Genomic DNA, 22,738 nt, shown 5'->3' with positions numbered 1-22,738 from the left:
TAAAGAATAAAATAGCTTACTAACCGATATTAAGATTTTAGCTAATCATTTGACATTTTGAAAAAAAAAAAACCTCCTCTATTTACTAAGCCATGCGCTAATGCCGACACGTTCTGGAAAAGTGTGAAGAACTAATGGAAAGAAAATTATCAGGTAAGTCCTAATTTCTCCTAACTCTCGTTGTGATATCTGTTATTGATCTATATTAGTGCCAATCATTAATAAACCAACAAATTATATTATGCATTATAGATACAGTGCCTGGTGTCATTGGGGCCAGTGGTTCACAAACTTTCTTGGGTCACGGTGCACCTAAGCTACACATTTCCTCTCAGATCTTCCCTGCCGGTGCCTGTATTGAGTCCTACCTTTGCTGACGGGGATTCCAAAGCCCCACCAGCTGAAGAGGTCCACTTCCCGAGGCCCAAGCTCCAGAGCAATTCGGTGGCGTGTTCAGCCACTGATGCCAGCATTCCTACACATACCCTCCTCTCCCCCTTTAATCCTCCTTCTGCCCTCCTCTTTCCCCCTCCATCCATTCTCTGCCCACCTTCTCTTCCCCCCCTTCCCATCCAGCCTCTGCCCACCTCTCCCCCATCATCCAGCCTCTTTCCACCTTTCCTTCTCCCTTCCATCCAGCTTAAGCACCCTGTTCTGTTCCCCCCAATCCAGCATCTGCCTCCTCTACCCCCCCTCCCCCCCACACCCCTGCTGCTGCTGTTTCTCTAGACCAGCAGCAGTGGCAAAGCAAGCTTCAGCCACCACGAAGGAAGTGACATCCAAGGGGTAAGACCGTCAGTTGCACATATGGAGAGTCCAGCCCTATGATGGCTGCAACTTGTTTTGCCGCTGCTGCTCATCTAGAGAATCAGCGGCATGGCTGGCAGTGGCAGGAAGGTGGGGAAATATGCTGCAGCACCCCTGTGAGTTCAGTGCTGCACGTTGGGGTGCTGTGGTGCATAGTTTGGGAACTGCTGATCTGGGCAATCAAGTCAGAAGGTCAGTGCAAAATATATTTTTAGAAATGTTCAATTATTTTTAATAGTTAAAGTACTAAGCAACACTTGACTCTTTCCAGACATGTTCCCATCAGAGAAGGTAACATTGGAAGCAAAATATCTGAGAATGAAATGGACAATTTTACAACAGTAAAAAATCCAGATCCTCTTATTGGACACGCTTGGCAGAGCTCTGAAAGATTTATTTCAGTACAGCGGGGGTCCAGAGGTTAGTAAACCATCTCTTTTATAGACTTTTTTTAAAGATGTATTTTTGGAGTTTATACTTTTGTTTAAAAGTCCTTTTTAGTGCAAACAAATGTGAAACATCTTTGTGATGTATTGACTTGACTGGTTTTAGTGTTGGCCACTGTAGTAATGAAACGCTCCCATGGGTAATATGGGAAAATCATGAATATGGTTATAATAATGGCAATTCAGTATCAACACAGAGATGACAACAGTTGTAGGTTTTCAGGATATCCCTAATTTGTTTTGTGTTTTTTTTTTTTTGTGGCATTTAATATACTGTGTCTCAGAATTCTGCCCAACGATATGGTTTACAATGAGGTCCAGCCAAATTAAAATGTACCTACTCAAATAAAACTCTTAAAAACGAAAGGATAGTATTCTTCTAAAGGATACTATTCTTCCAATTCTGTTGACCTATTAACCTAAATTTGTCTTCAAATCCCTTTTAAATTTTTACAGTTAGTCTCTAAATGTAGATGAAATGGAAGGGAATTCTATAGGGCTAGAGCTAGATTTTTAAAAAATGCAGACTCGCTTGTGAAGTTTTGTCTCACTCAGGACAATGAAGGGTTTTGATTTTGAGATCTTAACAGCAGTAAGGGATAAGTAAGTTTTTCCGAGGACAAGCAGGCTGCTTGTTCTCACGACTGGGTTGACGTCCACGGCAGCCCCCACCAACCGGAACAAAAACTTTGCGGGCGGTCCCGCACGCAGGGCACGCCCACCGCGCCTGCGCGGCCGTCTTCCCGCCCGTGCGCGACCGTTCCTGCTCAGTCTTTTCCTTTCCGCGCTGGAGAGAGCCGTGTTCGTCTCTCTCTCTCTGTCAGCCCCGGAAACCGGATCGCGCCTTCGACGCAAATTTTTTCTTATTCATTGTTTCTTTAGTTTTGTTTCCTTTTTTAAAAAAAAAACAAACAAACTTTGTTTATCTCCCCTCGTACGTCTAGCGGGGGGCGCCTCGTTGCGGCCTTGTGGCTGCGCGGTCGATTTATTTTTCAGGTGTGCTTTTTACCGCCACCATCGACGACTTTGACTTCGCCGACGCAATTTTTCCGTCGATGTCCTCGAAGGTCCCGAGTGGATTTAAGAAATGTGGTCGGTGCGGCCGGCATATCTCGCAGACCGACACTCACGCTTGGTGCCTCCAGTACCTCGGGCCGGAGCACGATACCAAGACGTGCACCTTGTGTCTCGGTTTACGAAAACGGACACAGGTGGCGAGGCAAGTTCTACGGGACCGTCTTTTTGGAACTTGCGCCGGCCCTTCGATGTCGACTTCGACGGCATCGGTGTCGACGGCCGGATCTTCGGTACCGATGTCGACGAAATCGGCACCGACCCCAGGAGCACAGGTTCCGTTGGCCCGCCGGTCTTCCGGAGATGGCAGGGGTGAGCGGCCGCGCGGGCAATCGGCCCCTATCACTCCCTCTACCCAGGGCCATCGGGACCGAACCCTGTCGGACCCGATCCCTCGAGGCCAAGGGGGATCTACCTCCTCCTCTTCGGTACCGCAGAGCGCCGATGACGGGCACCGGAAGAAAGCCAAAAAGCACCGTCATCGGTCGCCCACGGCGCATGTGGCTACCAGCTCCGGCTCCTAGGATGACTCGACGCCGAGGAAGCGACAGCGCCGGGAGGAGCATTCCCCCTCGGTGGTAAAGGTATCGCTGCGTCAGGGCATGGGCACTTCGGTGCCGTCTCCTGGACCCGAGCAGATTCTGGCACGGCACCTCCACCGGCCCCCTCACCTTTCTTGACAGCGGGCCTTGACGAGTGCCTCCGAGCCATCCTTCCGGGGATCCTGGAAGGGCTGATGCGCCAGATTGTTCAAGCACCCCCGGCGCTGTTGATGGAGGCGCCGGCGTGCTCTAGCCCAGTGCCGAGGCCTTCGACGGAGTCCCCGTCGACGTTGATGGAGGGAGCTTCATCCCCGCCGGCACGGGAGTCCACTGCTCGCCACCGCCACCGAGGACTCGGTGCCTCGAAGTCGAGCCGGGCCCGGTTGAGGTCTGAGCTACAGGAGCTCATGTCCGATACCGAGGAAGAGGCCTCGTGGGGGGAGGAGGAGGACCCCAGATATTTCTCCTCAGAGGAGTCTGTGGGCCTTCCCTCCGACCCCACTCCTTCACCGGAGAGGAAGCTCTCACCCCCTGAGAGCCTCTCCTTTGCCTCCTTTATCAGGGATATGTCTATATGCATTCCCTTCCCCGTGGTCTCTGTGGATGAGCCGAGGGCTGAGATGCTCGAGGTCCTCGACTATCCATCACCACCTAGAGAGTCCTCCACGGTACCGTTGCACAATGTCCTCAAAGAGACACTGCTTTGGAACTGGTTGAGACCTTTATCTAATCCCACCATCCCCAAGAAAGCGGAATCCCAATACAGGATCCACTCAGACCCAGAGTTAATGCGGCCTCAATTGCCTCATGACTCAGCGGTCGTGGACTCTGCTCTCAAGAGGGCACGGAGTTCGAGGGATACCGCTTCGGCGCCCCCGGGGCGGGAGTCTCGCACTCTGGACTCGTTTGGGAGGAAGGCCTACCAATCTTCAATGCTCATGACCCGCATCCAATCCTACCAGCTATACATGAGCATACACATGCGGAATAATGTGAAGCAACTGGCGGACCTGGTCGACAAGCTCCCCCCGGAGCAGTCCGGGCCTTTTCAGGAGGTGGTCAGGCAGCTGAAGGCGTGCAGAAAGTTCCTGTCCAGGAGTATTTATGACACCTGTGATGTGGCATCTCGAGCTGCGGCCCAAGGTATAGTGATGCGCAGACTCTCATGGCTGCGTGCCTCTGACCTGGACAACCGCACCCAGCAGCGGCTAGCCGATGTCCCTTGCCGGGGGGATAATATTTTTGGTGAGAAGGTCGAGCAGTTGGTGGACCAACTACACCAGCGGGAAACCGCCCTCGACAAGCTCTCCCACCGGGCGCCTTCAGCATCCACCTCAGCAGATGGACGTTTTTCCCGGGCCAGGCAGGCTGCACCCTACGCCTACAACAAGCGTAGGTACACCCAGCCGGCCCGAAGGCCTCATCAGGCACAGGGACAGTCCCAGCGCGCTCGTTCCTGTCAACAGCGTGCGCCTAAGCAGCCCCCTGCGCCTCCACAGCAAAAACCGGGGACGGGTTTTTGACTGGATCCGTGGGAACATAGCTGCCATCAAAGTGTCCGTACCGGACGATCTGCCAGTCGGGGGGAGGTTAAAATTTTTTCACCAAAGGTGGCCTCTAATAACCTCCGACCAGTGGGTTCTCCAAATAGTGCGGTGCGGATACGCCCTGAATTTGGCCTCCCCTCCACCAAATTGTCCTCCGGGAGCCCAATCCTTCAGCTCCCATCACAAGCAGGTACTTGCAGAGGAACTCTCCGCCCTTCTCAGCGCCAATGCGGTCGAGCCCGTGCCACCCGGGCAGGAAGGGCAGGGATTCTATTCCAGGTACTTCCTTGTGGAAAAGAAAACAGGGGGGATGCGCCCTATCCTAGACCTGAGAGGCCTGAACAAATACCTGGTCAAAGAGAAGTTCAGGATGCTTTCCTTGGGCACCCTTCTACCCATGATTCAGAAAAACGATTGGCTATGTTCCCTGGATTTAAAGGACGCATACACTCACATCCCGATACTGCCAGCTCACAGACAGTATCTCAGATTCCGCCTGGGGACACGGCACTTTCAGTATTGTGTACTGCCCTTTGGGCTCGCCTCCGCCCCGCTGGTGTTCACGAAGTGCCTCGTGGTGGTCGCGGGGTATCTACGCAAGCTGGGAGTGCACGTGTTCCCATATCTCGACGATTGGCTGGTCAAGAACACCTCGGAGGCAGGAGCTCTCCGGTCCATGCAGTTTACTATTCACCTCCTGGAGCTGCTGGGGTTTGTGATAAATTACCGAAAGTCCCATCTCCAGCCAGTCCAATCTCTGGAATTCATAGGAGCTCTGCTGAATTCACAGACGGCTCAGGCCTTTCTTCCTGAAGCGAGGGCCCACAACCTCCTGTCCCTCACTTCCCAGACCAGAGCGTCTCAGCAGGTCACAGCTCGGCAGATGTTGAGACTCCTAGGTCATATGGCCTCCACAGTTCATGTGACTCCGATGGCTCGTCTTCACATGAGATCTGCTCAATGGACCCTAGCTTCCCAGTGGTACCAGGCCACCGAGAATCTAGAAGATGTCTTCCGCCTGCCCATCAGTTGCCGCAATTCGCTGCACTGGTGGACACTTCGGACCAATTTGACCCTGGGATGCCCATTCCAAATTCCGCAGCCCACGAAAGTGCTGACGACGGATGCATCTCGCCTGGGGTAGGGAGCTCATGTCGATGGGCTCCACACCCAGGGGATGTGGTCTCCCCTGGAACATGGTCTTCAGATCAACCTCCTGGAGCTCCGAGCGGTCTGGAACACACTGAAGGCCTTCAGGGATCGGTTGTCCTACCAAATTATCCAAATTTGGACAGGCAATCAGGTTGCAATGTATTACATCAACAAGCAGGGGGGCACCGGATCTCGCCTTCTCTGTCAGGAAGCCATCAGGATGTGGCGTTGGGCACGCCAGTATGGCATGCTTCTCCAAGCCACATACCTGGCAGGCGTAAACAACAGCCTGGCCGACAGGCTGAGCAGACCCATGCAACCGCACGAGTGGTCGCTCCATTCCAGAGTGGTACACAAGATCTTCCGAGAGTGGGGCACTCCCTCGGTGGACCTTTTCACCTCCCAGACCAATCACAAGCTGCCTCAGTTCTGTTCCAGACTTCGGGCACACGGCAGACTGGTGTCGGATGCCTTTCTCCTCCATTGGGGGACGGGCCTCCTGTACGTTTATCCTACCATACCTTTGGTGGGGAAGACCTTACTGAAGCTCAAGCAAGACCGCAGCACCATGATTCTGATCACGCCTTTTTGGCCCCATCAGATCTGGTTCCCTCTTCTTCTGGAGTTGTCCTCCGAGAAACCGTGGAGATTGGAGTGTTTTCCGACTCTCATTTTGCAGAACGACGGAGCGCTTCTACACCCCAACCTTTAGTCTCTGGCTCTCACGGCCTGGATGTTGAGGGCGTAGACTTTGCCTCGTTGGGTCTCTCTGAGGGAGTCTCCCGCGTCTTGCTTGCCTCCAGGAAGGATTCCACTAAGAAGAGTTACTTTTTTAAGTGGAGGAGGTTTATCGTTTGGTGTGAGAGCAAGGCCCTAGAACCTCGTTCTTGTCCTGCACAGACCCTGCTTGAATACCTTCTACACTTATCAGAGTCGGGTCTCAAGACCAACTCAGTAAGGAGTCATCTTAGTGTAATTAGCGCTTACCATCATCGTGTAGAGGGTAAAGCCATCTCTGGAGAGCCTTTAGTTGTTCGATTCATGAGAGGTTTGCTTTTGTCAAAGCCCCTTGTCAAGCCTCCTACAGTGTCATGGGATCTCAATGTCGTCCTCATCCAGCTGATGAAACCTCCTTTTGAGCCTCTGAACTCCTGCCATCTGAAGTACTTGACCTGGAAGATCATTTTCTTGGTGGCAGTCACTTCAGCTCGTAGGGTCAGTGAGCTGCAAGCCCTGGTAGCTCATGCTTCTTATACAAAATTCCATCATAACAGAGTAGTCCTCCGCACTCACCCTAAGTTCCTGCCAAAGGTGGTGTCAGAGTTCCATCTTAACCAGTCAATTGTCTTGCCAACATTCTTTCCCAGGCCGCATACCCGCCCTGCTGAACGTCAGTTGCACACATTGGACTGCAAAAGTGCGTTGGCCTTCTACCTGGAGCGGACACAGCCCCACAGACAGTCCGCCCAATTCTTTGTTTCTTTCGACCCCAACAGGAAGGGGTTCGCTGTCGGGAAACGCACCATCTCCAATTGGCTAGCAGATTGCATTTCCTTCACTTATGCCCAGGCTGGGCTGACTGTTGAGGGTCATATCACGGCTCACAATGTTAGAGCCATGGCTGCGTCAGTGGCCCACTTGAAGTCAGCCACTATTGAAGAGATTTGCAAGGCTGCTACGTGGTCATCTGTCCACACATTCACATCACATTACTGCCTCCAGCAGGATACCCAACGCGACAGTCGGTTCAGGCAGTCGGTGCTGCAGAATCTGTTTGGGGTTTGAATCCAACTCCACCCTCCAGGACCCGATTTGTTCTGTTCAGGCTGCACTCTCAGTTAGTTGTTCTTCGTAGGTCAATTTCTGTTACAGTGGTGGAAATAAGTATTTGATCCCTTGCTGATTTTGTAAGTTTGCCCACTGACAAAGACATGAGCAGCCCATAATTGAAGGGTAGGTTATTGGTAACAGTGAGAGATAGCACATCACAAATTAAATCCGGAAAATCACATTGTGGAAAGTATATGAATTTATTTGCATTCTGCAGAGGGAAATAAGTATTTAATCCCTCTGGCAAACAAGACCTAATACTTGGTGGCAAAACCCTTGTTGGCAAGCACAGCGGTCAGACGTCTTCTGTAGTTGATGATGAGGTTTGCACACATGTCAGGAGGAATTTTGGTCCACTCCTCTTTGCAGATCATCTCTAAATCATTAAGAGTTCTGGGCTGTCGCTTGGCAACTCGCAGCTTCAGCTCCCTCCATAAGTTTTCAATGGGATTAAGGTCTGGTGACTGGCTAGGCCACTCCATGACCCTAATGTGCTTCTTCCTGAGCCACTCCTTTGTTGCCTTGGCTGTATGTTTTGGGTCATTGTCGTGCTGGAAGACCCAGCCACGACCCATTTTTAAGGCCCTGACGGAGGGAAGGAGGTTGTCACTCAGAATTGTACGGTACATGGCCCCATCCATTCTCCCATTGATGCGGTGAAGTAGTCCTGTGCCCTTAGCAGAGAAACACCCCCAAAACATAACATTTCCACCTCCATGCTTGACAGTGGGGACGGTGTTCTTTGGGTCATAGGCAGCATTTCTCTTCCTCCAAACACGGCGAGTTGAGTTCATGCCAAAGAGCTCAATTTTTGTCTCATCTGACCACAGCACCTTCTCCCAATCACTCTCGGCATCATCCAGGTGTTCACTGGCAAACTTCAGACGGGCCGTCACATGTGCCTTCCGGAGCAGGGGGACCTTGCGGGCACTGCAGGATTGCAATCCGTTATGTCGTAATGTGTTACCAATGGTTTTCGTGGTGACAGTGGTCCCAGCTGCCTTGAGATCATTGACAAGTTCCCCCCTTGTAGTTGTAGGCTGATTTCTAACCTTCCTCATGATCAAGGATACCCCACGAGGTGAGATTTTGCGTGGAGCCCCAGATCTTTGTCGATTGACAGTCATTTTGTACTTCTTCCATTTTCTTACTGTGGCACCAACAGTTGTCTCCTTCTCGCCCAGCGTCTTACTGATGGTTTTGTAGCCCATTCCAGCCTTGTGCAGGTGTATGATCTTGTCCCTGACATCCTTAGACAGCTCCTTGCTCTTGGCCATTTTGTAGAGGTTAGAGTCTGACTGATTCACTGAGTCTGTGGACAGGTGTCTTTCATACAGGTGACCATTGCCAACAGCTGTCTGTCATGCAGGTAACGAGTTGATTTGGAGCATCTACCTGGTCTGTAGGGGCCAGATCTCTTACTGGTTGGTGGGGGATCAAATACTTATTTCCCTCTGCAGAATGCAAATAAATTCATATACTTTCCACAATGTGATTTTCCGGATTTAATTTGTGATGTGCTATCTCTCACTGTTACCAATAACCTACCCTTCAATTATGGGCTGCTCATGTCTTTGTCAGTGGACAAACTTACAAAATCAGCAAGGGATCAAATACTTATTTCCACCACTGTATGCCCTCGCCGTTGCGAGGTTCAATTGACCTGGTTTCTTGTTTTGAGTGAGCCTGAGAGCTAGGGATACCCCAGTCGTGAGAACAAGCAGCCTGCTTGTCGTCTGAGAAAGCGAATGATACATACTTGTAGTAGGTGTTCTCTGAGGACAGCAGGCTGATTGTTCTCACCTACCCTCCCTCCTCCCCTTTGGAGTTGCGTTTTTTTCCTCATTTCTTTGCTTGTCATTCAACTGAGTGGGAACGGTCGCGCATGCGTGGTGGGCGTGTCCTGCGTGCGGGACCTCCCACGAAATTTTTACTCCGGTTTGAGGGGCTGCCATGGACGTCAACCCAGTCGTGAGAACAATCAGCCTGCTGTCCTCGGAGAACACTACTACAGGTATGTATCATTCGCTATGTTTCCTCTACTACTTGGTTCCATTCGTTGTAGGACAACACACCGCAACGATTCAAACGTGTTGTTCCTTATCACAATGTAATGCTGAAGGTGAATATACTTAAGTGTTGATGCTGCTCTTATGCTCAGTTAAGTGGGTCGACAGCTTTCTTGATGTCTGTCCAGTATATAACATTGCAAGGATACTGGATACAGTAAACCATGAAATCCGACATGCAGGACATCCTTAATTGGCGATAGAAATTTCTACCCAATTGGGGATCTACAAACATCACTGTAACCATCATGATGTCTCACATTTGACATGCTCCACAAGCAGTATGGCCAGGTAAATAAATTTTACCAACATCCAGCTCTCTAGCCATGCATCATTTTTGCATTTGTCCACATTAAATTTCATCTGCCAATTTCCTAAAGTCTTCCTGCAATTTTTCATAGTGTGCATGTGATTTAACAACTTTGAATAGTTTTGTGCTATCTGAAAACTTAATCACCTTGATTGTCATTCCTATTTCCAGATTATTTATAAATGTTAAATAGCACCGATCCTAGTACTGATCCCTGGGGCACCACTAATTCACCCTCCTCCACTGAGAAAAATGACCACTTAACCCTACCCTCTGTTTCTTATCCATTATCTAGTTCCTAATGCACAACAGAACATTGCCTCCTATTCCATGGCTTTTTAACTTCTCAGTAGTCTCTCATAAGGGATTTTGTCAAAGTTTTCTGAAAATGTAGACACGCTGCATCAACCAGCTAACTTTTATCCACATGTTTATTCATGCCCTCAAAAACAAAAAGAAGAAGCAAATTGGTGAAGAAAGGTGCTTTTTAAACTTCCATAATATTGATGTGATTGTGATTTAGCCAAGCAAAGGTCTAGAGGTGACATCTTGAGAGTGATGTCCATCAACATTTTTTATTCTAATAGTTTTTAGATTAAAGTTTGATAAAAGATCAAATTAATTATATATCTTAGAAGACAAACACTCGCTGTATATTAACAATTTTATGTTTTGGAATAGGTAGTGTGAAAGGTACTTGAAAGGTATTAATCTGCAAAAAAATCTTTTCCGGAGATGGGAAGGCGGTAGAACGAGAGGACATGAAATGAGATTGAAGGGGGCAGACTCAAAAAAGATGTCAGGAAGTATTTTTTCACGGAGAGGGTGGTGGATGCTTGGAATGCCCTCCCGCGGGAGGTGGTGGAGATGAAAACGGTAACGGAATTCAAACATGCGTGGGATATGCATAAAGGAATCCTGTGCAGTAGGAATGGATCCTCAGAAGCTTAGCCAAAATTGGGTGGCAGAGCAGGTGGGGGAAGAGAGGTTAGTGGTTGGGAGGCGAGGATAGTGGAGGGCAGACTTATACGGTCTGTGCCAGAGCCGGTGATGGGAGGCGGGACTGGTGGTTGGGAGGCGGGAAATACTGCTGGGCAGACTTGTACGGTCTGTACCCTGAAAAAGGCAGGTATAAATCAAGGTAAGGTATACACATATGAGTTTATCTTGTTGGGCAGACTGGATGGACCATGCAGGTCTTTTTCTGCCGTCATCTGCTATGTTACTATGTTATGTTACTATGTCTGTGTGATCATTTCTATACAAGTCATTTAAATCCAGTAGGGGAAACACCTCACTACACTCCAAAGAAAGCAAGCATTTATAAAAACACTAGTAAAAAAGCCCCGTTTCTGATGCAAATGAAACGGGGGCTAGCAAGGTTTTCTTCTGTGTGCATGTGGGAGTGTGTGTGTCCCTGCCCTCTGCCTTCTCTCCCTTCCCCTGTGCTGTGTGTCCCCTCTGCTCTCTGTCCCCTCTCCCCTTGGAGTCGAGTCCTTCAGTGTTAAGTTTCCTGCTGTGCTGTGTTTGTGTTACAGAGATAGTGAGGGCTTCTGCCCTCTCTCCCCTCCCCCCTCTGAGTCCTTCACTGTTACAGAGAGAGTGATTTGATTTCGTGCTTTGCTGTGTTTTCCTTCACTGTTTGTGTTACAGAGAGAGCAAGGGTGGGGCAGACACTCATGGGGAAACCGGATATCTCTCCCCCTTCACACTTCCGGCTGGAGGCTTCATTTAGAACGTTGGTGGTGCCTTTTATATATATAGAGATTTTATACAATACATAACTGAAATCATTGCAGATCATGAATCAAATGTATGCAGTACAGGTTAAATCTAAAAATACTTCCTTTTAGGCAGGAATTTGAATTAAAATGCACTTCACTACAGCCATAGCATATTTAGACATATTCATTTGATAGCACCTACAGGCAAACCTTTCCAGTCTGAATTTCCTCTACTTTTCCCCTGGTATTCAGCCCATGGTAGTTGGCATTTTAGTTTTTTAAATGTCTGTTGTGGACCAAAAAAAAAAATCTGGATATTCAGCGGCAGTACTCAGATAGTGGATTTGCTTCTAATATCTGGATGCTATGGGTGAGTGCCCAGCATTGCAAGGGCAATTCTATAATTGAATGCCACTTGTGTACATAAACGTACAGAATATCAGCCCTTTTGCAGTTAAGTGTAGACTTAAAACATGTAAGCAACAGCAAGTCACCTAAGTGCTATTCTGTAAGGGCAAGCATAATTGGCATAATGTGCAGTTTTGTGAGTCTTTCACTTACATGCACAACCTTTTTTATTATTTATACGTTCTTATATTTCTGCATGCCCGAAGGCAATCGAAGTGGTGTACATTCAGGTACTGTAGGTAATTTTCTTTCTCTGAGGACAAACAGGCTTGCTTATTCTCACAGATGTTCCCACATTGCCCAGCCTGGCAAATTTGCCACAGTAAAAAATAGAGCTTTGAGAAGCACGAGTCATGCTTCAGCGTGTATGCGCCAGTGCCTTCCACCCATCGTGTGAACGCGCAGCTTCAGTTTCACTTTTTTTGCGAAAGGAGCAGCTGCTTTTTGTGGTGGCTCCTCGCACACCCGATCAGAGCGTCTTTTGATTTTTGAAGCGCCTTTGGAAGTTTTGTTTGCTACCCGCCCTTGTTTTTCTTTTGTTGTTTAAAAAAAAAAAAAAAAGAAAATTCACCCTTATTTCTTTTAGTATTCTCTTTGCCGTGTTTGTCTCCTTTCTTTTTTAACACAGGTCGCTTTCTGGCCTCCTGGTTGGGCTATTCCTTTTTTTTTTTTTTTTTTTGTGCCTCTTTCTCCTTTTTCAGGTACCATCGCATCATTTGATTTTGGCCGCTGTGGTTTTTCCTTCCATGTCCACAAAGACTCCCAGTGGCTTTAAGTGGTGTACTCGGTGCAATTGGACCATCTTGGGAAAAGACATCCATTCTTGGTGTTTTCAGTGCCTTGGGCTCAACCATAGCCTGGCCAACTGTTCCTGTGCCTCATATGAAAAAAGAGTTTTCAGGTTTTCCGAGAGGCTCAACGCGCGAGGATTTTTGGAGCCTAGTCCCGTCCCTAAACATCGGTCAGAGGCATCGACGTCGAGTGTCGCACCGACTTCGGGAGCCAGGTAGGGATGGCTGCTTCGAGGCCCCGTGACACACTGGGAGCAGTGAGGCATTGAGTGGGTCTCTACCTGTCTCGAGGTTTTCTGCTATGCAGGCCCCCCCCCCCCCCCAAGACTGCTCACTGTCGGACCTGACCCCGAGGTGATGGGAGGATTCGCTGTTGTCCTCATTGGCACCGAGGAGCATGGGTGACAGGCAAAGTCCAGGAGGCACTGACACAGATCGCATTCAATGCATGGTGCCGAGAGCTCCGGGGCACCGAGGGATTCGACACCTGAGAAGTATCGGCACCGGGAGGATTGCTGCCCCTCTATCCAGGGGGTGCTGACGAGTGTCTCTCCAAGCAGCTGAGATCCTGCTCCTGCATTAGCCCCAGTGATTCTGCAACCTGCACCTCAGCCAGCGCCATAGTCCTTCCTGATGGTGGCCCTTAATGAGCACATCCGGCCTTGCTCCCTGAGCTTCTGGATGGCCTAATGCAGCGATTTGCATCTGGGGGTGCTTGCACCTACCATACCTCCCGCTGTGGCCCCACTTGGCCTTCGGTCCATGGTGTGGTCTCTGATGCGGCGCCTCTTTCAGCACTGGTGTCGCCAGCCACCCAAGCTGACACCCCCTCGACGTCAGTGGAGGAAGCTTCGCCAGAGTCGAGACAGGAGCCAGTTTCTCAACACCGCTCTCGAGGACATGGGTCCTCGGCATTGAGGTGGGCCCGGTCTCGGACATCCCTTATGGAACTGCTATCCTACACTGGGGAGGCTGTAGATCCCCCATTCTTGTCCTACACAGACTCTGCTTGAATTCTTTCTACACTTATCAGAGTCTGGTCTCAAGACCAACTCCGTAAGGGTTCACTTTAGTGCAATTAGTGCTTATCAGCGTGTAGAGGGTAAGCCTATTTCTGGACAGCCTTTAGTTGTCCGCTTTATGATAGGTTTGCTTTTGTCAAAGCCCGCTTTCAAACCTCCACCAGTGTCATGGGAGCTCAGTGTCGTTCTCACCCAGCTGATGAAAGCTCCGTGAATCAGCAGCTCTGTCTCCCTTCCTTTCGTAGGGAGGACTACCCAGAGGAGTACTCTGCTCTTAAATATCTGGATGTGAGACGAGTCATCATCAGATGCTTGGAAGTGACCAATGATTTCCGGAAATCGGATCATCTGTTTGTCCTGTTTGCAGGTCCTCGTAAGGGTCTGCAGGCTGCTAAGCCTACAATGGCAAGATGGGTCAAGGAAGCCATTGTAGCGGCTTATGTGGCCGCGGGGAAGGTGCCGCCTATCCAGCTGAAGGCTCACTCCACGAGAGCTCAGGCGGCCTCGATGGCAGAGGCCGGATCCGTCTCCTTGGAAGAGATATGCAAGGCGGCAACTTGGGCTTCGGCTCATACATTCTCCAAGCATTACCGTTTGACTGTGGCTGCACGGGCGGAGGCCCGGTTTGGAGCTTCAGTGTTGAGGTCAGGGATTTCAATGTCCCGCCCTGGGTGAGTACTGCTTCGGTACATCCCACCAGTCTATGGATTGATCAGCTTGATGATATGGAAGGTAAAATTATGTATAATCATACCTGATAATTTTCTTTCCATTAATCATAGCTGATCAATCCATAGCCCCTCCCAGATATCTGTACTGTTTTTATTCTGGTTGCATTTCAGGTTCAAGTTTAGTCTTCAGTTACTTCAGAAAGACTTCGTGTTCAAGTTTTTTCACTTGGATTCTTCAAGAGTTAAGACGAGTTTGTGTTACAGTGAGCTGCTGCATTCCTCTCCCCTCCGTTTTACGGGGCTGGATTGAGACTTAAAATTCTGCCGGCACTCCCTCCCGCTTCGTGCGGCTGTAGGGCAGCTTTGTACCCCTCCCGCTTCGGCGGTGTTAGGGTCAGTCAGCTCCTCCCGCGGTTGCGGTTGCAGGATAAGCCAGATCCCCCCGCATCGGCGGGTGTGGTGTCCCTCCCCCGCTCCGCGGGGATGAGCTGGACGGATTCCCCTCCCCCACTTGTGTGGGGATGAGCTGGGTTAATTCCCCTCCCCCGTTTCGGCGGTGGTGAGCTGGGCAGAGTGTCCCTTCGTGGGTGTAATTCTCTAAGTGCTGAGTCCTGCGGATGGAGCTTTGATATCGACATACTGAGGAGTTTCCGGCAGCACATGACCACATATAGGGAGGCAAAAGTTTGCTCTCTATCTCCACCTGCTGGTAGATGGACACAACCCACCAGTCTATGGATTGATCAGCTATGATTAATGGAAAGAAAATTATCAGGTATGATTATACATAATTTTACCTTTTGAGCCACTGAATTCCTGCACTTGACTTGGAAGGTCATTTTCTTGGTTGCTGTTACTTCACCTCGTAGGGTCAGTGAGCTTCAGGCCTTAGTGGTGGATGCACCTTATACTAAGTTTCATCACAATAAGAATAGTCCTCCACACGCATCCTGTTTTTGCCAAAGGTGGTGTCAGAGTTAATCTAAACCAGTCTATCTTGCCAACAGTCTTTCCTCAACCTCATGCCCATCCTGGCAAAAGCAGCTTGCACACCTTGGACTGCAAGAGAGCGTTGGCCTTTTACATGGAGCGGATGAAGCCCTTCAGACAGTCCGCCTAGCTTTTGGTTTCATTTGATCCCAACAGGATGGGGGTCGCTGTCGGGAAACGCACCACATCCAGTTAGCTAGCAGATTACATTTCCTTTGCTTATGCCCAGGCTGGGTGAGTTTGGAGGGTCATGTCATGGCTCATAATGTTAGCCATGGCTGTGTCATGGCTTGATGTCAGCCTCCATTGAAGAGATTTGCAAGGCTGTGACGTGGTCTTCAGTCTACACATTCACATCTCTCTACTTCCTTGAGGAGGATACCTGACGCGACTGTCAGTTTGGGCATTCAGTGTTGTAGAATCTGAATCCAGCTCCACCATCCTAGTCCCGTTTTATTCTGTTCCATACTGCACTCTCATCTAGTTCGTTTATGGTTTCAGGTTAATCTGTGTTAAGTCCTCGCCGTTGCGAGGCCCAGTTGACTAATATTTGTTGTTTTGGGTGAGCCTGGATGCTAGGATTCCCCATCTGTGAAAATAGGCAAGCCTGCTTGTCCTTGGAGAAAGCAAAGATACTTACCTGTGTAGCAGGTATTCTCCGAGAACAGCAGGCTTCTTATTTTCATAGTCTCGTCCACCTCCCCATGGAGTTTTTTTGATATTTTCAGTCTTTTAGCTTTTGTATTAAACTAAAGCTGAACATTGGCACATGCGAGCTGAAGCGCGGTTCGTGCTTCTCAAAGCTGTATTTTTTTACTGTGGCAATTTGGCAGGACGATGGGGGAAGGCATCTACCCATCTGTGTGAATAAGAAGCCTGCTATCCTCAGAGAGTACTTGCTACATGTAAGTATCTTTGCTTTCCCTGGAGGGCTCATGATATCTGAATTTGTACCCGAGGCAATGAAAGGTTAAGTGGCTTACCCAAGATCACAAGGAGCTGCAGTGGGATTTGAATTGGGCTTCTCTGGTTCTCAGCGTGCTGTTCTAACCATTAGGCTTCTCCTCTAAGTTATGTATTCCCTTGCTGCATTTAGGAACTCATAGTTACAGCATGTCTTTTTGCTTAGTAGCTGCGGGCATCTAGATGTTAGGCGTGCCAGTGCCGGGTTACTCTAGTATCCTAGAATGGAATCTGATTATCCATAGGCTATTAAATAGTAGACTTTCTACACAACATAAGGTGCTTAACAGGTGGTGCCCACTTACAGAATTGCACCCTATATGAGTAATGGCGATGTACAGTTGGATAGCTTATTTGGATAGCAGTGTGGAATCTTTATGAATTGGGGTTTGGGTGGGGTTTAGATTTAGTTTATAACTTGTGTCTTTGATGGTGGGAGTTATCTGTGGGTGGAGTCTTTGCTGAGGGGGAGGGGAACCTTCAGACTGCACATATTTTCTTTACCACTGGCTCTTAAGATTTCACCTGGAAATATCGGACTGTTTGTTTCTGATGCTCCCTGGCAGAGAAAAATAACGTAGCTTTGAACTAACGTTGCTTTTCTAGGAATACTGTATCTTGCAAAGTTCAACACTAGCTGCATTATTCAATTTGCCTAACAATGAGTTGTTTTGCATGCTTTGTATTTCATCATTATGCATTTCATGGTAACCAACTAATATGTGATATGGTAATATAGTTCACGATATTGCCATTTAATACATGTTGACAGGCAAATACCCTGCATTATTCCTTTACTGCACATTAGTAACTACCCCTCCCCCCATAAGTTGGTATAAACTAAAAATAAAGTATATTTGTAGTGCTTATCAATCTTTTGTGGCTATGACCCCATGATCATGGCCAAATAAAATTGTGTAATACCCCTCCCCTAGAGGTGCAGAATAATGATGCACCTATGGAGAGTCCACCCAGGTCATGACCTCATTTGGTTTCCTGATCCATAGTTTGGGAAGCTAGATAATTAAAACTAGAAAAATATAAAAGAGAACATTTAAGGTTCGCACTTAGAACAAGTCTTTTGTTTATGTCTGGTTTTGTAATTTTTCTTTATCAAATTAAAGGGCGAAGAGCTGTTATACATCATGATCTGTCTGTTTCTCAAAATGAAGATAGCAAAGGCAGCAATTTACCCCAAAATGTGTTGGTTCGACATTCCAATTACAGTTTTAAACAGCATGATGACCCATGCATGCTTAATAGTCCAGAATCTTCAACTTCTCTTGCCAAATCTGCAGATGTGGAACAAGTGTGTGCAAGAACAACTGAGGGGTGTATTAATGAAAGTAGTTTGGGAAAGATTCCTGTTCTGGAGGAGGATCTATTTTCGCTAAACGAAGACCAGCTAAACCTGGACAGATTGACTCTGCCTCATTTGACAGAAATGAAAAGTTCAACACCAAAATCTAAGCCAACACAAAGTCATGTTAAAGAAAAAGCAACATCTCAGACAGGCAAAGAAAGAGGAAGGAAGGGAAGAGCAGATGGAATGAATGTGTCATTGAAAAAACCTTGGGAAAACTCAAGACCCAGAGCCAGATCAAAAAGTAGAGAAAGAGGTTCAAACAAACAACCTGCTGTCAAGATAAAGATGGATACATCCATTGGTTCAAGTGATGCTTATGACTTTTTGTCGGAGGAGAGTGTCCATCTCACTCCTTTCCGGCAAGGCAAAGGAAATGATGAAAGCAAAATAGAAGCGAGTGAACAAAGCTGCAGTGATCAGTGTACTTCTGAAAATGAATCAGACGACAGCTTATATGTACCTCACGGTAAAAAGTCAAAAAGACAGAGTATAGAGAGCAAATTAAATTCAGGAGCACTACCTTCAAGACCAAGATCTAAACGAAATTCAGTACTGCAGAAGCAGCAGCAGTTACTTGGTGGAAAAGAAAAGAAAAATGCTAAATCAAAGGAAGACTCTGGAAGCTGTAAGTTAGCTTCTTTTCTCTCTCTCTTTTTTTTAAGCCATATGAATTTTGTGGTTTTCATGAGAGGTTTTTGGGGAAGTGGTAACTGTTTTATTTCAGAACTAAAATATCACTAGATGGACCTATATGGATCTACAGACTTCAAGGGAAAGATGTTCGTTTTATCTTAATGTAAGTGTAAAGAGATGCCCTATTTTCACACTGGTATTGCTGAGTTAAACTGAAATGTAGTCTTTTTACTGAGCTATATCTATGGAATTAAGGGCCAACATTTTTAACTTTCAGGTGGCATTTCAGTGAAGAAATAGCATATTGGGTTTATGTATATTGTATAGACTACATTTCAGTTTAACTCAGCAATACCAGTGTGAAAATAGGGCATCTCTTTACACTTACATTGTATAGATAAAAATCCAATCTCTAGGCTGTTTGTATTTGTGATTACAGCTCAGTGAAAGAGAGGGAGAGAATAGGAAAATGTGATGAAATCATAACGCTTAAGAGATAGGGCCTTTTAGACATACATGAATGACTAACATAGATGAGTGTAAGTCTTGATATCAGTACAAAAGAGTTATCATCCAAATGTGCTTTCTATAATTTTTTTTTTGAGTTGCCCTGATTCTGAGGTTCTTAAGGAGTAATCTTCATTTGTGTAATATTTTCCTAATGATCTGCATTTCTAATTTTTGTAATATTTTTATGGTATGGTTATGAAGCTTGATATTTAATTTTGACTTGTTTTTTTTCAATTTTGCTTTGTATCTTGTACATTTATATTCATAGAAAAACATGAATATGAGCCTTTTTATTTTGAATTTCCTTAGCATCCTACCAGACCAGTCTAGAACTTGTAGGTTATGTCCATCAACAAGCAGAGAGAGAAAGTAGTTCTTCTTGATATGTCCCTTTAAGGATATTATGCAGCCTGTGGTGGCAGCTTAACTATGCAGCTACTGATCTGTCATTATAAACTGAGCTTCATTTGAGCTGAGGGTACCTTTCATGGTCTTGGCTCCTTTCAGCAGATCTCTAAGAAGAATATTTTAACTTGGAGCCTGGGTATAGCTTAGAACTCCCTATCCACCTCCTCCACCCCTTGTGGTTGTAGTAATTTCCCCAGGTTGGGGCGTTCAACCAAATACAACCTGGAAGAATTCTAGCAGAGTTGGTGCATATAGGATTATTTGCAGCTGTACTTAGGGAGTTATCTGGCAGCTAACAAAAACACTACATTTCAAAGAGGTTGTAGCTCTGCAGTATCTCATGCTGAGTAGAGTACTGCTGAAATGGGAGTTGCCTGATCCTCAGGGACCAACACCGTTGTAGGTACCAGACTTCCCGATGGTGGAGGAAATAGTAAGGTACTCTACGAGGCATGCTTGAGCAGTCACCTTTATATCTGAAACAGCACGTCAGTCAGTATTGCCATGCCACGCTTTCCTTTCTGAGTGATTTTTGGTTCAGAGTCTGTTTCTCTCCCCCCCCCCCCCCCCCCCCCCCCCCCCCCCCCCCGCAGTGCGGGAGGTGCCAACATTTTTTTCCTGCCTATGTTTCTGCAAACTGTAATATGAAGTGCTACCCTGAATTGCCTTGAATGTTGCAATGTCTGTCATAGCTGCAGCCTAATGACACAAGGTATGGCTGTTCCCTTTACACTTATTTAAAGTGTACAAGTCATTGATGTCAAGAGGTCCCAGTGCAGCTTCAGCTCAGGCCAGTTGGAGAGTGTTAAAAATAAATAAATAAAATCTCTCTCTCTCCCCCCCCCCCCCCCCCCAAACAATATCTCCCTCCACAGAGAGACAGGCTCTTTACCTTTCTTATTCCTTCTCAACATAGCAAGACAACTGATACAAAGTTCCAGCTAGACTGAGAAGGAATAAGACCCAGATAACCAGATGATCAAAAGCCCTGCGCTGTTCCAAATAGCGCTCTAAAAATAGCGCTGGAACAGTGCGAGGCGTTATTAGACCTATGATCAGAGATAATGACATGCAAATTTAAGCACACAATTATCTCTGATCATGGGGTAGAAGTGCAGGATAATTGTGCCTGAGCATGTGCTCAGCACAATCCTCCCACACTTGTTTGACAGGTCTGGGCTATCAAAAGCCCAGACCTCTCAAACACAAGGGCTGGAGGTCCATGGGACCACCAGACCCCAACTACCCCTGCCCCAAGCAAGGCAAAACGGGGGCTAGAGGTCTGGCGGACCTCCGGACCCACCGACGATCCCTCCCCCCTGCCAGGTTCAACTCCCCTCAGCATTTCTAAAAGGTCCCTGGTGGCCCAGTGGGTGACCGAACCCCCCCCCCCCCCCCCCACCAGCGACAAGGGGGCTGCAGGTCTGCCCCTGATCCCCATAGCATTAACAAGGGGTCCCTGGTGGTCCAGTGTCAATCCCCCTACCCCCACCACTCCCTACCTTGAGTTGGAGGAGGGGAGGTAGCCTTCCTCCCTCCAGTGGAGGCGTAGCCTAGTGGTTAGTGCAGCGGACTTTGATCTTGGGGAACTGAGTTCAATTCCCACTGCAGCTGCTTGTGACTGGGCAAGTCACTTAACCCTCCATTGTCCCAGGTACAAATAAGTACATGTATATAATGTAAACCACTTTGAATGTGGTTGGAAAAACCACAGAAAGGCGGTATATTAAGTCCCATGCCCAGCCCTGCCCAGTGTATCCTGGAATGCGCTGAGTGGGGCTTCACACTATATAAGGGAGTTTCTTTAATCAGTTCTGCCTTCAGTTGGGGACCTCACTGCCTGAGCTCTACTTCTGTTGCAGAGATCTATTTCAGCAGAGTCCCGTAACTCCAACTTCAGTTGAGGATCTATATGTTATTAAAGTGCAATAGCTCCTACTTCAGTTACAGATCTCTGACACTTCAGTATAATACCGATTGCTTGCCCTTCTCTAAGTGGGTTGCAGTTCTGTAGGCCTGTTGAACTCGGTGGTGCCTTATTAATATGGGTAAAGCATGTTTAGGGCCCTTGCTATGAAATCTGTATATGGGCTCCATTGCTTTGTCATTCAGCGGATTCAAGAAGTGTGGTCGGTGCGGCCAGCAGATCTCGCAAACTGATACCCACGCTTGGTGCCTCCAGTGCCTTGGGCCGGAGCATAATACCAAGATGTGCACCTTGTGTCTCGGCTTGCAGAAGCGGACACAGGTGGCGAGGCAAGTTCTAGGGGACCGTCTCTTTGGAACTTGCGCCGGCCCCTCGACGTCGACGGGCGGATCTTCGGTACCGGTACCGATGTCGACGAAATCGGCACGGACGATGGCATTGACCCCAGGAGTACAGGTACCGTTGGCCCGCCGGTCTGCCGGCGACTGCAGGGGTGAGCGGCCGCGCGGGCAAATCGGCCCCGGCCACTCCCTCTACCCAGGGCCATCGGGACCGAACCTGTCAGACCCGATTCCTCGAGGCCGGGGAGGTTCTACCTCCTCTTCTTCTCCGTCACCCAACGCCGATGACGGGCACCGTAAGAAACCGAAAAAGCACCGGCATCGGTCGCCCACGGCGCATGGGACCAACAGCTCCGGCACCTCCAGAGATGATTCGACACCGAGGAAGCGGCAGTGCCGAGAGGAGCATTCCCCCTCGGTCGAAGAGGTGTCGCTGTGTCAGCCCATGGGTGCTTCGGTACCGTCTCCTGGACCCGAGCAGCTTCCGGCACCGACACCTGCACCGGCCCCCCTGCCTTTCCCGGCAGCGGACCTTGACGAGTGCCTCCGAGCCATCCTTCCTGGGATTATGGAAGGGCTGATGCACCAGGCTTTGCCCCCCGGCGCCGTTGATGGAGGCGCCGGTGTGCTCCAGCCCGATGCCGAGGCCTCTGACACCGACGCCGCTTGTGGCCCCGGTGTCGACCGCCACGCAGGTGGAATCCCTGTCGACGTCGATGGAGGAAGCTTCATTCCCGCCGACGCGGGAGTCCACCGCTCAACGCCATCATCAAGGACGTGGTTCCTCGCAGTCGAGATGGGCCCAGTTTAGGTCAGAGCTGCAAGAGCTCATGTCCGACACCGAGGAAAAGGCCTCGTGGGGGGAGGAGGAGGACCCCAGATATTTCTCCTCAGAGGAGTCTGAGGGCCTTCCCTCCAACCCCACTCCTTCACCGGAGAGGAAGCTCTCACCACCTGAGAGCCTCTCCTTTGCCTCCTTCGTCAGGGACATGTCTATTTGCATTCCCTTCCCCGTGGTATCTGTGGATGAGCCGAGGGCTGAGATGCTCGAGGTCCTCGACTATCCATCACCACCTAGAGAGTCTTCCACGGTGCCGTTGCACAATGTCCTCAAAGAGACACTGCTTCGGAACTGGCTGAAGCCATTACCTAATCCCACCATCCCCAAGAAAGCGGAGTCCCAATACAGGATCCACTCTGACCCAGA

General features: G+C 48.6%; 1 protein-coding gene across 1 annotated transcript in view; it reads left to right on the top strand.

The window, feature by feature from the left end:
* SGO1 (shugoshin 1) overlaps positions 1–22,738 on the top strand; it is a 115,462-nt gene that overhangs the window by 54,662 nt on the left and 38,062 nt on the right. Inside the window, exons 6-7 of the mRNA XM_030202775.1 lie at positions 1,079–1,227; positions 17,471–18,337. Coding sequence (XP_030058635.1) covers positions 1,079–1,227; positions 17,471–18,337 — 1,016 coding nt within the window. The remainder of the gene's footprint in view (positions 1–1,078; positions 1,228–17,470; positions 18,338–22,738) is intronic.

This window comes from Microcaecilia unicolor, chromosome 1 (genome assembly GCF_901765095.1).
Source record: "Microcaecilia unicolor chromosome 1, aMicUni1.1, whole genome shotgun sequence".
Classification (NCBI taxonomy): domain Eukaryota; kingdom Metazoa; phylum Chordata; class Amphibia; order Gymnophiona; family Siphonopidae; genus Microcaecilia; species Microcaecilia unicolor.
The sequence above is the reverse complement of the archived record's forward strand: the minus strand, read 5'-3'. Positions and strand labels throughout refer to the sequence as shown.